At 72.1% G+C, this 15,885-nt stretch overlaps 2 protein-coding genes across 4 annotated transcripts; one reads left to right on the top strand and one right to left on the bottom strand.

Moving 5' to 3' along the window:
* Positions 1 to 434: 434 nt before the first annotated feature.
* Positions 435 to 10,728, top strand: CACNB1 (calcium voltage-gated channel auxiliary subunit beta 1). 3 transcript variants are annotated; one of them, XM_083809343.1, is made up of 12 exons: positions 435 to 561; positions 1,194 to 1,316; positions 1,541 to 1,682; positions 1,785 to 1,861; positions 3,897 to 3,916; positions 4,237 to 4,317; positions 4,417 to 4,475; positions 5,428 to 5,537; positions 6,228 to 6,379; positions 6,488 to 6,583; positions 7,380 to 7,565; positions 8,613 to 10,728. In XM_083809343.1, exons 3-12 carry the CDS (start codon positions 1,657 to 1,659, stop codon positions 9,030 to 9,032), a joined length of 1,227 nt encoding a protein of 408 aa, XP_083665469.1. In that variant the 5' UTR covers positions 435 to 561; positions 1,194 to 1,316; positions 1,541 to 1,656; the 3' UTR covers positions 9,033 to 10,728. The 3 variants fall into 3 exon arrangements, with proteins under 3 accessions (XP_083665469.1, XP_083665468.1, XP_083665467.1); XM_083809341.1 differs by lacking the exons at positions 435 to 561; positions 1,194 to 1,316; positions 1,541 to 1,682; positions 8,613 to 10,728 and adding an exon at positions 2,272 to 2,418 and having other exon boundaries at positions 1,789 to 1,861; positions 7,380 to 8,570; XM_083809342.1 differs by lacking the exons at positions 435 to 561; positions 1,194 to 1,316; positions 3,897 to 3,916; positions 8,613 to 10,728 and having other exon boundaries at positions 1,634 to 1,682; positions 7,380 to 8,570.
* A 141-nt stretch (positions 10,729 to 10,869) lies between these two features.
* On the bottom strand, positions 10,870 to 15,388 carry LOC310885707 (dickkopf-related protein 3-like). Its single transcript, XM_083809344.1, has 4 exons — positions 13,136 to 15,388; positions 11,973 to 12,150; positions 11,538 to 11,733; positions 10,870 to 10,977 (listed from the first exon to the last, which is right to left on the bottom strand). The coding sequence occupies exons 1-4, from the start codon at positions 13,286 to 13,288 to the stop codon at positions 10,923 to 10,925; spliced, it is 582 nt and encodes a 193-aa protein (XP_083665470.1). The 5' UTR covers positions 13,289 to 15,388; the 3' UTR covers positions 10,870 to 10,922.
* Positions 15,389 to 15,885: the final 497 nt, after the last annotated feature.

Raw genomic sequence — 15,885 nt, 5'->3', positions numbered from 1 at the left:
AGGGGGGGGGCAGCAGGCAGGGGGGTCCGGGGGGGGTCTGAGGGGGTCTTGGGGGGGTCCCGGGGGGGGTCCCCGTTGCCCTCGCGGTTTAACGGGAGGCCCGGTGTCACGTTCCGTGCCGGAGCGGTGGCGACAGCTGCGGCCTGCCGTAACCCCGGCACGGCCCCCCCGGCCCCCCCCCGGGAACACAGGGAACACGGGCTGGGGGCCTGCGCCCCGGGGGGGGGCCGGGGGGGGGGGCGCTCAGGGCCCGGCCGAGCTCCTCCTGACACCCCCAAACCTCTGCCCCTGCTGCGGGGGGGGAGGCAGGTTTGGGGGGGCGTTTTCTCCCCCCCCCGGTGCCTGAATGTAATGAGGTGGGGGGGCGGGGGGGGAGAAATGGGGCTGTTTGAGGGGGGGGGGGTTTGGTGGGGTTGACCCTCTCGCTGCCCCCCCCCCAGGGCTCGGCGGAGTCGTACACCAGCCGCCCCCTCGGACTCGGACGTGTCGCTGGAGGAGGACCGCGAGGCGCTGCGCAAGGAGGCCGAGCGGCAGGCGTTGGCGCAGCTGGAGAAAGCCAAGGTGGGGGGGGGGGGGGGAAGGGGGGGGCTGGGACCCCCCTCCAGGGAGGGCTGGGACCCCCCCAGTGCAAGACAGGACCTCTGGGACCCCTCCAGTACAGGACAGGACCCCTGGGACCCCTCCCCAGTGCAGGACGGGGAGGGCTGGGACCCCCCCCCAGTGCGGGACGGGACCCCTGGGACCCCCCCCAGTGCGGGATGGGACCCTTGGGACCCCCCCCAGTGCAGGATGGGACCCCTGGGACCCCCCCCAGTGCGGGATGGGACCCTTGGGACCCCCCCCAGTGCAGGACAGGGAGGGCTGGGACCCCCCCAGTGCAGGACAGGACCCGTGGGACCCCCTCCCCAGTGCAGGACGGGGAGGGCTGGGACCCCCCCAGTGCAGGACAGGACCCCCCCAGTACGGGATGGGACCCCCGGGACCCCCCCCCCAGTGCTGCACAGGACCCTTCAGCGCGCTCCCCGCCGTGCCCTCCTGCTCCTTGTCCGCAGGCCTGGGGCAATTAGCTAACGAGCACCCTCAGTCTTGCCCCAGCTCCTCCAGGAGCCCGGCCAGGCCCTGCTGGGGTGGGGGGGGGCTCTGTGGGCCGGGGGGGGGCAGCGTCCCCGTGCTGAGTGCTGCCCCGTCGGCAGACGAAGCCGGTGGCGTTTGCCGTGCGGACGAACGTGGGCTACAACCCGTCGGCCGGCGACGACGTGCCGGTGCAGGGCATGGCCATCTGCTTCGAGCCCAAAGACTTCCTGCACATCAAGGAGGTGGGGGCTGGAGGCCGGGGGGGGGGCTGTGTGTGTGTGGGGGGGGGGCAGGGATTGGGACTGGGGGGGGCCGGCGGGGGTGTGGGGCTGGGGGCGGCCGTGGGGCAAGTGTAGTGGGGTGGCCGTGGGGCGGCTGCGGGGCAGGCAATGGGGTGGCCGTGGGGCTGGCTTTTGGGGGGGGGGGTTCAGGCTTTTTGTGCCCCCCCCCCCCCGTCGCGGTGCAGAAATACAACAACGACTGGTGGATCGGGCGGCTGGTGAAGGAGGGCTGCGAGGTCGGCTTCATCCCCAGCCCCGTCAAGCTGGAGAACATGCGGTGCGGCTGCTGCAGGAGCAGAAGATGAGGCAGAACCGGCTCAGCTCGAGGTGCCGCCCCCCCAGCCCCCCCCCCCAAATCCCTCTGCCTCCCCCCCCCGCCCCATCACGATACTGACCCCTCTCTCTCTGCCTCTCTTCCCCCCCCCCCAGCAAATCGGGGGACAACTCCAGCTCCAGCCTGGGCGACGTGGTGACGGGGACCCGCTGGCCCACCCCGCCGGCCAGCGGTAAGAGTGTCCGGGGTGCCCGCAGCCCCCCCGGGCTGAGCGGGACCGGCCCGGCGTGGGGTGGGGGGGGTCCGTCACCCCTCTGGGTAATGCCCCCCCCCTTGCCCGTCCCGTTGATCGTGGCTGCCGCGTCCCCTCTGCACCATGGGGGGGTCCGCGGGGCGGAGGTGTCAGCCCTCTGTGGCACGCTCACACGCGTGTGCGCACGGACGGCTGGGCGTGCACGGGGTAGCCCCCAGCACCCAGGAGCCCCCCCCTGCCCCTCTCTGCCCCCCGTCCCCGCCATCCTCCTGCCCCTCGCAGCCCCCCCTGCTCCCATCCGCCCCCCCCCCCCCTCGCTGCCATTATCGCTCTTCTTCTCTCCCTCCCCACCCCCCCGCACCCCCCCCCCGGCTCCGGTGCGTCCCCAGGTGCCCTGGACATGCCTAGCTTTGCCTTTGAGCCCGATGAGTTAGAGGAGGAGGAGGAGGCCGCGGACACCCACCGCTCCCCTAAGAGTAGCGTGAGCAGTGTCACCACCCCCCGCCCACACCAAGCGCATCCCCTTCTTTAGGAAGGTAACGGAGCCCCCCGCGCACGCCGGCCCGGCCTCGCGCTCGCCTGCTGCACCCTGCCTGCCCTAACACCGCCCCGGGGGGGTGCCGGCGGCGCCCCCCGGGGCTGCTCGGGGCACGCCGTGCCCTGCTCCCTCCCCGCGCCACGGCGGCGTGTGGCCGCTGCGCAGCATGGGCATGAAACGGTCTGCAACGGGGCGGGGGGAGCGGGGCCGGGGCGGCAGCGGGGTGCCCCACGTGGCGTGGAGGCTCGGGACGTGGCTGTGTCCCCCCGTGGTCGTGGGATGGAGCGGTCCGTGGCTCCCCCCCTATGATCATGGGATGGTTCAGTCCGTGGCTGCCTCCCCCTGCGATCGATAGGGTGGACCATTCCGTGGCTGCGTCCCCCTGTGGTCATAGGATGGTTCAGTCCGTGGCTGTGTCCCCCTATGATCATGGGATGGACCAGTCCGTGGCTGTGCCCCCCTGAGATCTATAGGATGGAGCAGTCCGTGGCTGCCTCCCCCCATGATCATGGGATGGACCAGTCCGTGACTGCCCCCCTCCTATGATCAATAGGATGGATCAGCCCGTGGCTGCCCCCCCCCCTTTGATCAATAGGGTGGTTCAGCCCGTGGCTGCCCTCCCTATGATCATGGGATGGTTCAGTCCGTGGCTGTGCTCCCCTATAGGTTGATAAGGTGGACCAGTCCCGTGGCTGTGCCCCCCTACGATCATAGGATGGACCAGTCTGTGGCTGCCCCCCCCATGATCTGAGGGATGGACCAGTCCGTGGCTGCTTCCCCCCATGATCCAAGGGATGGTTCAGTCCGTGGCTGTGCCCCCCCTGTGATCAATAGGGTGGACCAGTCCGTGGCTGCCCCCCCCCCCATGATCAATAAGGTGGATCAGCCCGTGGCTGCCCCCCCCTCTGATCATGGGATGGTTCAGCCCGTGGCTGCCCCCCCCACGATCCAGGCATGGACCGTTCCGTGCCCCCCCCGCCTCGCCCCCCGGTGTGCGCATGGTGTGTGCCGTGCCCCTCTCGTCTCCCCCCACGAATGCGAGTGGAACGTTCCCCCCCCCCCAAACTGGGCAGGGGGCCGGGGGGCTCGGGCGCAACCACAGCCCGGGGCCGGGGGGGGTGGGGGCTGACATGGCCCCGCAGGGCTTGGGGGGGGGGCTGCAGGGGCGAGCAGTGCTGGGGGCACCCCGCCGTGCCCCCCCCACGCCCCCCCACCCCGCAAAGCCCCCCGCTCGCCCCCCCAGTTTTAATTAACACCAGGGAGATGCTCGCTGCCAGACCTCCGCCAGCACAGTGCCCTGAAGCAGGGGGGGGGACACCCCCCGTTGCCCCCCCCCAAGCCCCCCAGGGACCCCCGCGCCCAGTCTGGACCCCCCCGTGACGCCCCCCCCCCGCTGCCCCCCGCCCGCAGTAACACGCATGCCTTGTTTGTCTTCTCTCGCCCGCCCCGGCCCGCGCGCGGCGCCTCGGGACGTAGCGAAGCAGAAGCAGAAATCGGTGAGTAGCGGCAGGACCCCCCCGCCCCCTCACCCCCCCCCCCCCCCCCAGGCTGGGCAAGGGGGTGGGTGCTCCCCCCCCACACACACTGTTGCCCCCCACCCATCGCGGGGTGAAGCCGAGCGCCCGTCCCGGTGGTGGCCGCGCTCCCCGGCATGGCCACACGCGCGTGTGTCTTTGTGTGTGTGTGTGTGACCCCCCCCCCGGGGCTGCCCTGGTTGTCCCCATCCCCTGGTGTGTGTCCCCCCCACCCCACCCCAAGGCTCCTGCTGCCCCCCCCCCGCCCACCGAGCCCCGTAACGCCCGGCTGTGCCCCGCAGGCCGAGCACGTGCCGCCCTACGACGTGGTGCCCTCCATGCGGCCCATCATCCTGGTGGGGCCCTCGCTGAAGGGCTACGAGGTGAGGAGGGGAGGGGGGGGGGGGACGCGGGGCCGGGGGGGGGGTGACAGATGTTGGGGGGCTGCCCGGGTCCCACGCGCTCCCCCCTTCCCTCGCCAGGTGACGGACATGATGCAGAAAGCCCTCTTCGACTTCTTGAAGCATCGCTTTGATGGCAGGTGAGGCGGGTGGATGGGGGGCCCTCAGCCCCCTGGGGGGGGTCCTCAGCCCCATGGGGAGCCCCTCAGCCCCTTAGGGGGGTCCCTCAGCCCCATGGGGACTCCCTCAGCCCCATGGGGACTCCCTCAGCCCCATGGGGTCCCCTCAGCCCCATGGGGGTCCCTCAGCCCCCTGGGATCCCCTCAGCCCCTTAGGGGGGTCCCCTCAGCCCCTTAGGGGGGTCCCTCAGCCCCATGGGGACCCCTCAGCCCCATGGGGGACCCCTCAGCCCCATGTAGGTCCCTCAGCTCCATGGGGGTCCCCCTCAGCCCCTTAGGGGGGTCCCTCAGCCCCATGGGGACCCCTCAGCCCCATGGGGGACCCCTCAGCCCCATGTAGGTCCCTCAGCCCCTTAGGGGTCCCCTCAGCCTCATGGGTCCCCCTCAGCCCCATGGGGGTCCCTCAGCCCCATGGAGGACCCCTCAGCTCCAAGGGGGTCCCTCAGCCCTGGGGACCCCTCAGCCCCATGGGGACCCCTCAGCCCCATGGGGGTCCCTCAGCCCCATGGGGGTCCCTCAGCCCCTTAGGGGACCCCTCAGCCCATAGGGGTCCCTCAGCCCCATGGGGTCCCCTCAGCCCCATGTAGGTCCCTCAGCTCCATGGGGGTCCCCTCAGCCCCTTAGGGGACCCCCTCAGCCCCATGGGGTCCCCTCAGCCCCATGGTGGTCCCTCAGCTCCATGGGGGTCCCCTCAGCCCCTTAGGGGTCCCCTCAGCCCCATGGGGGTCCCTCAGCCCCATGCCGGAGCTGCAGCTCTGCCCCCGAGGACACCTGCACATGCCCTGGATGTGACCGGCCCTGAGCGTGGGGTGGGTGGGTGGGAGCAGGGTCTCGTCGTGGATGGGGGGGGTGTTTGGGGGTCTCCCGCTGTCTCCCCCCCCCCCCCCCAGCCCCTGCCCTCTGCGCCTGGCAGGATCTCCATCACGCGGGTGACGGCCGACATCTCGCTGGCCAAGCGCTCGGTGCTCAACAACCCCAGCAAGCACACCATCATCGAGCGCTCCAGCACGCGCTCCAGCCTGGGTAAGGCACCGCCACGGCCCCCAGCTCCCATCTGTATCTGCCCTGTCCCCCCCCCGGGGCACGGACCCCTCGCTCCCCCCCCGGGGGGTTTCGCCCAGTCTCTGTCCCCCCCCCTCCTCCCCTTTTATCCTCTCTCTGTTGTGTTTTTCTTTCCTTTTTTTTTTCTCTCCTTCCCTTCGGGTTTCCTCCCCTCCGCGCCGCTTCCTTCCTCCCCTGCTCCTGGTACAGATGTCTTGGGTACGTAGCGTGGACCCGGCGGGACCCCCGCCCGGCCCCTCGGACCCCCGTCCTCCCTGCGTGGCCCTGCCCGGGTTTTGGGACGCTGCAGGGTCCCCGGGGCGCACTCCGAGGGTCGGGGACACCCCAGTGGCTCAGCACCCACCCCAGTGTGTGTGGTCGGGGGGCTTAGCCCCTTCCCCACCCTGCAGCAGTCAGTGCTGGGACCCCACCGCCACCTCCCTCCTGCTGGGACCCCCCGTCCCTGTCTGTGACACCGGAGTGGCCAAAACCCCTCCTGTCCCCATCCCGTTCCCCGTCCCTGTCCCTGGGGTGACGCCGGAGCGGCCAAAACCCCTCCTGTCCCCGTCCCGTTCCCCCAGCCGTCGTCCCCAAAGCCCCCCCCCATGCCCTCCTGCCCTCCCTCCCCCCCGTGCCGCCCCCCCGACCCTGCCCGTGTCCCCGCTCCGCCAGCCGAGGTGCAGAGCGAGACGGAGCGCATCTTCGAGCTGGCGCGCACGCTGCAGCTGGTGGCCCTGGACGCCGACACCATCAACCACCCGGCCCAGCTGGCCAAGACCTCGCTGGCGCCCATCGTCGTCTACATCAAGATCGCCTCCCCCAAGGTGGGTGGGGGGCGTAGGGGGGGCGTGGGGGCGGTAAGGGGGGGGGGGGGTCCGCGTGTCCCCGCGGCCCCCCCCCCCGACCCGCCCAGCGCCCCCGTCCCGCCCCAGGTGCTGCAGCGGCTGGTGAAGTCCCGCGGCAAGTCGCAGGCCAAGCACCTCAACGTGCAGATGGTGGCCTCCGACAAGCTGGCGCAGTGCCCGCCCGTGAGTGACACGCCCCCTCCGGCCACGCCCCCTCCGGCCACGCCCCGGCCACGCCCCGGCCACGCCCCGTCACTGGCTCCGCCCCCGCAGGCCTTAAGCCCCTCCCACCGCCTCCCCCAGGCAGGGGGTGTGAGCTGTCCTGGAGCTGAGGCTCCGCCCCCATGTGCCACAGGCTCCGCCCACCACCTCTTTGGGGCCTGAAGCTCCGCCCACATGTGCCACAGGCTCCGCCCACCACCTCTTTCTGCCCATAGGCTCCTCCCCCAGCCGCTGTAGGCTCCGCCCACCTCCCCATTGGCACCCATCGGCTCCGCCCCAGGTGCCGCAGGCTCCACCCGCCACCGTATTGGGGTCAGAAGCCCCACCCCCAGGTTCACCAGGCCCCACCCACCGCCTTATTTGGGCCAGAAGCCCCACCCCCATGTGCCACAGGCCCCACCCACCACCTTATTGGGACTTGAAGCTCCACCCCCAGACACCACAGGCCCCACCCCCAAGGCCAGATGCTCCTCCCACCCCTCCCCACAAGCCCCGCCTCCTCCCCACAAGCCCCGCCTCCTCCCCACAAGCCCCGCCTCCTCCCCACAAGCCCCGCCCCCCTCCCCACAGGCCATGCCCCCACAAAGCCCCGCCCCCTCCCCACAAGCCCCGCCCCCTCCCCACAGGCCATGTCCCCCACAAAGCCCCGCCCCCTGTCGCAAGCCCCGCCCCCTCCCCACAAGCCCCGCCCCCTCCCACAAGCCCCGCCCCCTCCCCACAAGCCCCGCCCACCCCGTTTCCCCCCCCCCCCCCCCAGGAGATGTTCGACATCGTGCTGGACGAGAACCAGCTGGAGGAGGCGTGCGAGCACCTGGCCGAGTACCTGGAGGCCTACTGGAAGGCCACGCACCCCCCCAGCAGCAACCCCCCCAACCCGCTGCTCAGCCGCACCATGGCCACGGCGGCGCTGGCCGCCAGCCCCGCGCCCGTCTCCAACCTGCAGGTACAGGTGCTCACCTCCCTGCGCAGGAACCTGGCCTTCTGGGGGCGGGGGGCCGCCGAGCCCGCCCCCCCGCGCCCCTGGAGGAGCACGCGCTGTGAGACGGCGGCGGGGACATGCCCCCCCCCCCCCCCCCCAAGTCCTGCGCTGGGGACCCCCCCACCCTCAATGTCATGGCCACGCCGGGGGAGCAGGGACACCCCACGGGGGACCCCACAGTTGTGGGTCACCCCCCCCCCCCCCCATCCAGGGATGCTCTCCCCGCTCTGGGGTTGCTGCCCCCCATCCCCCCCCCCCCCGGGTTTGACCCCCTCCCCACCCTGGGTTTGGGGCCAGCCCCCTGCGTTCTGCTCCCCCCATGGCCCCCCTTGGGACCTGTCCCCTGCCACCCTCCAGGATCGGGTCTCTGTGGGGATCTGTGCCCCCCCCCCCCAGGGATCTGCCCCCTACGAGGCTCCCTGGGAATGTGGGGTCCCTCCGGCCCCCCCCCAGGGGCTGCAGACCCCATTCCCACACCGCTCCGGAGCTCTCCGGGTGGCAGCGAGGGCTTACGGGGCACCCTGGTGCTGGGGGGCCGAGCCCCCTCCCACCGCGGGCCGAGCCCTGGGACGCCCCTCGGCCCCCCCAGGGCTGGTGGGGAGCAGCCGTGCTCAATCCGGGGGGGGGTCCCCAGCACCCCCGGGGCAGGAGGCAGAGGAGGGACGTCTGTCCTGTGTTGTCCGTCGCCGTTTCCCCCACCAGGCAGGACGCTGCTGGGTGCCAGCCCCCACCCCACTGCGCCCCCTGCTCTGCTATTTACCCCCCCGTGTCCCCCCCCCCCAGCCCTGTCCCGGTGCTCCCCCCCCCCGGTACCGGATTGCACAGAGACCTGTGGTGTCACATCCAGGGTGCCTGGCACGGGCAGGCCAGGCTGGGCAGGAGCTGCATGCGCCCCCCCCCACCCTGCACCCCCCAGCCCCACGGCGCGCGGCTAACCTGCCCCCCCCCAACTAACACTTCCCCCCCCCCCGTCTGTCCCCGCACGGTGTGGTCGCTTCTCCTCCTAACCAGGGCCCGTACCTCGTGCACGGGGAGCCGCCGGGCCGGGGGGAGCGCGGCGGCCCCCCCGAGGGGCCCGTCCCGCCGCCCACCCGCGCGGCGCCCCGCGGCCTGGCCCGCCAGGACACCTTCGACTCGGAGACCCCGGGCAGCCGGGATTCGGCCTGCACCGAGCCCGGAGACTCCTGCATGGACGTCGAGACCGACCCCGGCGAGGAGGAGGAGGAAGAGGAGGACGACGACGAAGAGCCACGGGGGGGCCCCCCCCACCCCGGCTCCGGCCACGGCCACCGGCACCCCGTTGCGTTACGGGGCCGGGCGTTACGGGGCCGAGCCAAGGGCCAGGACCGCTACGGCCCCGAGCCCCCGGAGCCCCTCGGCCTGGACCAGAGCGACGTGGAGGGCTGGGGCCACGACGTTTACATCCGCTAGGGTGAGGGGGGGGCCAGGCCGGGCATAGGGCCCCCCCCCCCCAAGCAGCGCCGGCTTTGGGGCAAGGAGAGCCCCGCTGGTTGCCTTTGGGGGCTGCGTGCCCCAAGCCCCCCGCCCTGGGGGCTCCCCCTGCCCTGGGGGCATCCCCCTGCCCTGCTCCTCGGCGTGTGTGGGGGGGGTCTCCCCCCCCCGCAGCCCCCCCCCAGCATCTCACGGTGCCTCGGGGCGCTCCCTGCCCTACAGGGAGAGAAAGTGACCAAAGGGGACCCTGGGGGGGCTCAGCCCGCAGTCGGCGCGTCCCCATCCCCTGTGGCACAGGGTATGGGGGGGCCGTGCCCCCCCCCTCAAACTTCCCCCCCCCCCCAGCCCTTGCCCGCTGGCTGCCCGCACCCCCCGCGGGTGTCCCCGCTGCTCCATGGTGCTGTTTGCCACCCTGCTGTGGGGTGGTGGCGGGGGGGGGGGGCCCTGCCAGCTGCCCCCCCCCCCCCCCCCAAGCCGGTGCCTGCCCCAGCAGCGGGAGGGGTGCATGGTGTGCGGTGTGTGCGGGGTTTTGGGGTGCTCCGGGTGGTGGGGGGGGGTCCCCAACACCCCAGGCCGTTGCCCCCCCCCCCCCCTTGGGTGCTGCCTGCCTGTGGCGGGGTGGGGGGGGGGGAGCACGGTTTGCATGTGTTTGCAGTGGAGGGGCTCTGAATGGGGCTGGGGGGGGCAAATCTGAGCCAGTTTGGGGGGGCTCTAACCCGTGCTAACAGCTGCCCCAGCCCTGGCCTGCCGCAGCCCTGGTAGCACCCAGCAGGTCCCTCTGCCCTTGGTGGGGGGGGTTCCTACACCGCCCCCCCCCCCTTCCCCCGGGACCACGGGGTGTGCCCCCCCCTCCCCACAACCCCCCCCCCCTCTGTGCCACCCCCCCCGCCGTGCCTGTCTGCTCTCGCCCCGTCCAGCCGTGTCCGTCCGTCCGTCTGTGAGCCTGTCCGTCCGTCCCCCCCCTGCCTGCAGGGCTGCCTTCCCCCCCCCCCCCCCCCCCAGCACCCCTGGGTGCTGCCTCCTCCCGTGCCCCCACTGGGGTGCCCCCCCGTCCCCGTGCCTCCAGGGGTGGGGTGCCGCACGGGGGGGGGGGCACCCCACATCCAGCCCTCACCATGGGGCTGGGCTCACCCCGTTTTTGGGGCAGACCCCCCCCCACCCCACCCCCACCCTCGGGGCGATGCTGGGGGGGGCCGGGGTCGCTGCCTTACCCAGACCACCAGCCTTGCCACCGGGGGGGGGGGGGCTCCGGGGCGCCCAGCTCTGCCGCTGCCAAGCCGCCTCCGCCCGCCGCGTGCCTCAGTTTCCCCCCCCCCTTTTTTTTTTCACGGGGGGGGGACACACTCGGTGTCACTGCCTGCCAAGTGCTTTGAGACCCGCTTGCCCCCACGGGGGCCGGGCAGCTGGGCCCCCCCCCGCCCCCCCCCCCCCCCCCCCCCAGCCCTCCGGCGGGCAGAGGGCCGTCCCGTATTTATGTCGCCCCCCCCGCAAACTTTAATTTAAAGCCCCGACGAAGTGTATTTTATTTATTTATTCTCCTCCGTGTGTCGGGGGGGGGGGGGGGACACACGACGACACTCGCCCCGCTCGCTTGGTTCTTTGTAATAAACATTTCGGTGACATCTCCCCGCGGCCTCGCCTGCTAGGGGGGGGGCGTGGGGCTCTGGGGGGGGGGGGGACACAGAGCTGGGACCGAGCACGGCTCAGCCCCGCGGTGACCCCAACCTCTGCCATGGGGGGGGGGGCTCGGGGGTGGCCGGGACCTGCCCGGTTCCCCGGGGGGGGGACGGAGGCACGGAGCAGCGCCCCGTGTCCGCGCGGGGGGGGCTGTACAGGCTATTTACAGGGAATCGATCCGGCGCTGCCGGCTCAGGGCTGCCGGCACCTCCACTCGCTCTTCTCCGGCCAGTACTCGAACGCCTTCCTGCGGGGGGGGGGGACACGGGGATGTCAGGGGCATGGGGGGGGGCATTGGGGGGACATTGGGGGCACAGGGGGGATATCGGGGCACGTGGGGACATTGGGAGCACGGGGGGACATCGGGGTGCATGGGGACATCGGGGGCATGGGGGGACATTGGGGGCACGGGGGGGGGTCATCGGGGTCACCTCGGGGGTATGGGGGGACACTGGGGGCACGGGGGGGACATCGGGGTCACATCAGGGGTATGGGGGGACATCAGCGCGCGTGGGGACATCAGGGCGCATGGGGACATTGGGGCACCGGGGGGGACATTGAGGGTACGGGGGGGACATCAGGGGGGTGGGGGGACATCAGGGGCACGGGGGGGACATCGGGGCGCAGGGGGGACATTGGGGAACGGGGGGACATTGGGGGCACGGGGTTGAAATCGGGGTGCGTGGGGACATCGGGGTCACACCACTCCCTACCCCGAGCCCACACAAGGCTTGCAGCCAGGGTGCCCACCCCCCACCCCCCCCATCTCAGGACCCCCGCCCGTGCCCCCCCCGTCCCCGTACTCACTCTCGCTGGGGCGCGGAGGCCCGGCACACCAGCCCGGCCTGGCAGGGGCACACCTGGTTGATGCTGAAGGCCAGGCCCCCGGGGGGGACGTGGCAGCCCTGCCCCGCTGCCAGCCGCTGCTGGCACACCCGCTCGCCGTGCCGCCGCGCGCAGCAGCCGCCCGGCCCGCAGTCCTCGTCCCGGTGGCACCGGGCTCCTGGGGGGGGGGGGGGAAGGGGGGGCAGAGAGCGGGGTTAGGGGAGGGGAGCCCCCAGACCAACACTGGGGCACGAGGCTGCGATGGGGCTGAGCGTTGGGGTTGGTGCAGGAGGGTGGCACCGACCCCGCCGGCACCGCGTCCCCACCAGCACCGCGTCCCCCAGCTCCCAGGGTTGGGGCTGGGGGGGGCTGCCCCTTGTCCCCCCCGTCCCGCCCACATCCCAGCCCCCTGCTCACCCTCCTGCCCGTCGGGCACGGGCTGCTGGCACTTCCCGAACATGCAGAGCAGGCCGTGGGCGCAGTGGGCGTCGTGGCGGCAGTACTGCCCGGCGGGGCGCGCGGGCAGGCACAGCCCGAAGTGCTCGTCGCAGAAGTGCCCGCGGGCGCAGGGGCTGTCGGGGCCGCACGCTGTCACCTGGGGACACGGGGGACAGAGCAAAGGGTCGGGGGGGGGGCCCGTCCCCATCCCCACGGTGGGCCAGGAGGAGCTCGTTAGGGCGGCACGAAAATTGTGCTGGTGTTTTAGGCGGGGAAGGGGCACGGCTGCGGCTGGGTGTGGGCGCGTGGGAGCTGGGACCCCACAGGGGGTGTTTGGGGGGGGGGGCAAAGGGGTGCTTGGGCAGGATTGGGGGCTGCGGGGCTTTTAGGGCAGGACCGGGGTCCCTCTGCTTTTAGGGCAGGACCAGGGTCCCTCTGCTTTTAGGGCTGGACCGGGGTCCCTGGGGCTTTTAGGGCAGCACCAAGGTCCCTGGGGCTTTTGGGTGCCGCTGGCGCACGGGGACCCATCCGCAGAGGATGCCCGCTGCAGCAGCCGTTTTCTCTCGGGAAAACAAAACCCCGCGCGTGGGGGCAGCAGCACCGGGTGTGGGGGGGAAGCCGGAGATCCCCACCCCGCTCCCGGAGCCCGTAAAAGTCCTGCTCCAGGTGAGGCTCGAACTCACAACCTCGGCATTGCTCCGCGTACTGCCCTATAAGTACCGCGCGCTGACCGATTGCGCCACTGGAGCGCCCGCTGCGGACCGCGCCCCCTCCCGGCTCCCAGCCCTGCGGCCCCCCCCGACCTCCCCCCGCACCCCCCGCACCCCCCGGCTGCAAACCCTGCGCCCACCCCTGCCGCAAACCCTGCTCCCACCCTGGCTGGGAGCTGTGCCCCCCCCCTCCCCCTCCAGCTGGATGCAGAGCCTTCCTCCCCCCCTGCTGCAAAGCCTTCACCTACCCCTGCTCCAAACTTCTGCCCTGCTGCAGAGCCTTCCTCCACCCCTGCTGCAAAACCGTCACCCACCCCTGCTGCAAAGCCTTCACCCACCCCAGCTCCCAGCCCTGCTGCAGCTGCCTGTCCCCCTGTCCCCCTGTCCCCCCCCTGCCCTCCCCAGCACCCCCCGGCTGGGGACACCGCTCACCTCCTCCAGGTCGTCCCCAGGCCCCGCTCTCCTGCCCAGCGCGGCCTCGTCCGGCGGGTGCCGGGGCAGGGAGTACATCCAGGCCCAGAGGTGGCCGGAGGCGGCGGGCAGGAGCGTGGCACCGAGGCAGAGGAGGGCCAGGGCCGGCTGCATGGCGCTGGGGGAGCTCGGCGCTGGGGTGCTCGGCGCTGGGGCGCCCGGTATTTGTAGCCCGTGGCCTATCTGGGCCCCCGCTGCTAAAACTGTTTGCCCACCTAATGGGGAAGGAGGAGGCAATCAGGGGTTAAGGGATTAACATAATTGCCAGCCTTCCCCTCGCTGGGGGCAACAGCCCCAAAGCAAACGGCCCCCTCGGAGCAGTCTGGCCCCGGCGCCTGCTCGGCTCCAGCCCCGTGCTCTGGGCCCATGGGGGCTGCGCTGCCCCGGAGCCCCCCCACGCACTCGGCATCCAGGGGTGACGAGCTTTGCACCTTCCCTAACGGCGCCGCAAACGAGGTGTTTGCTGCCTGCCCCTTATCTCCCCGCCGTGCTGAGCAAACCCGCAAATGGGCTCCCCGGAGCGGGTCCCCAGACGGTGCCACCGCCGCGTCCCCAGGCGTGCGGGGGTCTCAGCTGGGGCTCCCCCGGTGCTCCCCCCCCCAGACCCCTCCAATACACTTCGCAGTGGGGAGAAACCCCCGGGGCTTGTTCCTGGCGGCTGTCCCAGCTGGGAGCAGGGGGGGGTTGTCACTGGGGGTCAGAGGGGAGCGGGGTGCACCGGGGCCACCCCTCCTACGGGTTCCTCCTCGGGGCCTCCATCCCCAAGCTCCTGCTGCCCCAGGTGACTCCCCCTGCCCCCGTGCCTCAGTTTCCCCATGTGTACAAGAGACCCTGATGGGTGCCGCAGCGACGCGGGGCAGCTCTGGGAGGGGATCCCCTGGAGCAGTGGCTGCAAACCCACAGCAGCTGCTGGCACCAGGGCGACCCAAAAACCTTGCTTTGCCTCGTGCCGGTGCTGCGGGCCAGGATCCCCCCCGCCGCGGCCGCCCCCGCACGCGTTTGCGCAGCGGCTTAGGGAGCAAATATTAAATATTGACCCGGCCTCCCCGGGGACAATCCCGGCCGCTTCCCCATCCGCCTCCCGCTGGGTGCTCGCCCCGGCGCCGCCTCTGCTTAATCCCCGCACCGCTCGGCACCCCCCAGCCCTGGTGGCTTGGGGGGGACGTGGGGGGGGGGCAGAGGGGAGGCTCGGGGCTCCCCCAGCACCCAGCAGCCCGCACAGCCCGGGTTTGGCTTTGCCACAAGTTGGGGTTCGGCTCCTTCCCACTCCTGCGTCTTCTGGCTCCGTGTGGCCCCAAAAGCCGCAACCCCAGGTGAGAGTGGGGCATGGACCCCCCCTGCCCCCCCACACCCCCGTGCGGGGGTCCTGCTTGTGTGTGCAGGTGAGACGGTGCGTGTGCAGGTGTGTAAGTGTGCGCAGTGTGCGCAGTGTGTACAGCGTGCGCAGTTACACAGAGGTTGCGCGATGCAGGCTGCAGGCACCAGAGCAGCTCTGCAGGCAGCTCCCAGCAGAGGGGGTATAGCTCAGTGGTAGAGCATTTGACTGCAGATCAAGAGGTCCCCGGTTCAAATCCGGGTGCCCCCTTCTTTTTGGGGGGATTCCCCCCCCTTTTTGCACCCCCTTTATTTGCTCCCCAGCAGCAGCAGCAGCAGCGAGGGGACGTGGCACCGCATCGCAGCCCGCTTCCTGCTGCCTCTGCGGCGCCGTGTCCCCGTTACGGGACACTTCTCTCTCTTGCCGAAGGACAGATCCAGCTCACCGGGTGCTGAGCACCTTCCCCACCCCATGGGCTCCCAGGTGTGCCCCCCCCAGGGCCGGGCATCGCCCCCGCTTCCCCTTCCAGGCAGCCGAGCAGCCGCAGGGCCCTGCAGCTCCGCTGCATCCCCGGGGCCCGGCGCAGGGCTGGGGGTCGGGGTCACCCCAAGGCCCTCAGCACGGGGAGGGAGAGCACCCAGCACCTGCCCCAGCACCCCAGGGTGCTCCTGTCCCGCTTTCCCCCCTCTTCTGGGGCTGAGCCAACCACTGGGCACCCAACTGAGCCCCCAGCTGCTGCCCGAGTCACGGTGCGGTCACCACACCCCGAGCACAGGACCAGCACCTCGGGTGGCTCCGGGGTCCGCAGGGCCGGTGACGCCCCTGACCCCCCTTCCCCAGCCCAGTTCCTCCTGGGGAACCCCCAACCCCCCCAGGAATCATTTTTCCTGCAAAGGGGGGAAAAACAGGGGCTTGGGAAGGAAACCCAGCCCTGCGTTCCGAGGGTGCGCTCCTGGTACCTTGCACCGTGACCAACGGGGTCAGGTCCCAGCCGGGGGGGGGGAGCAGGGGGCAAGGGCTGGGGGGGGGGACCTGGGGACCTGGGCCCCCCAAAACAGCGGCTGCGATCGCTGTGCTTGTTGTCCTCTTGCTGCTTGTCACTAGATGGCAGCTGGCCACGTGCCGGGCCGTGCATGCCCCGTGCGCTGCTTTTGGGGGGCCGTGGACCCCCCCTGGGGCTGGGACAGGCTGGGGAGGGGGTGAGAAGATGAGCAAGGGGGGGGGGCTCAGCCCCAGCACCCCAGCACCAGGCCACTGCCCCCGGGGTGCCTGCGGTGGGGACGGGGTGGTGCACTCGTGGGCTCGGTGCCACCCGTGCCACCCTGCAGGGCTGGTGTCTCCCCCCCCCCCCCCCAGGCCCCGGAGAAATGTTTCCCTGCGGAGAAATGCCCCGGGG

Source organism: Anser anser (assembly GCF_964211835.1).
Source record: "Anser anser genome assembly, chromosome: 23".
In the NCBI taxonomy this organism is placed as follows: Eukaryota; Metazoa; Chordata; class Aves; order Anseriformes; family Anatidae; genus Anser; species Anser anser.
Note: the sequence above shows the minus strand (reverse complement) of the source record. Positions and strands in the feature narration are given on the sequence as shown.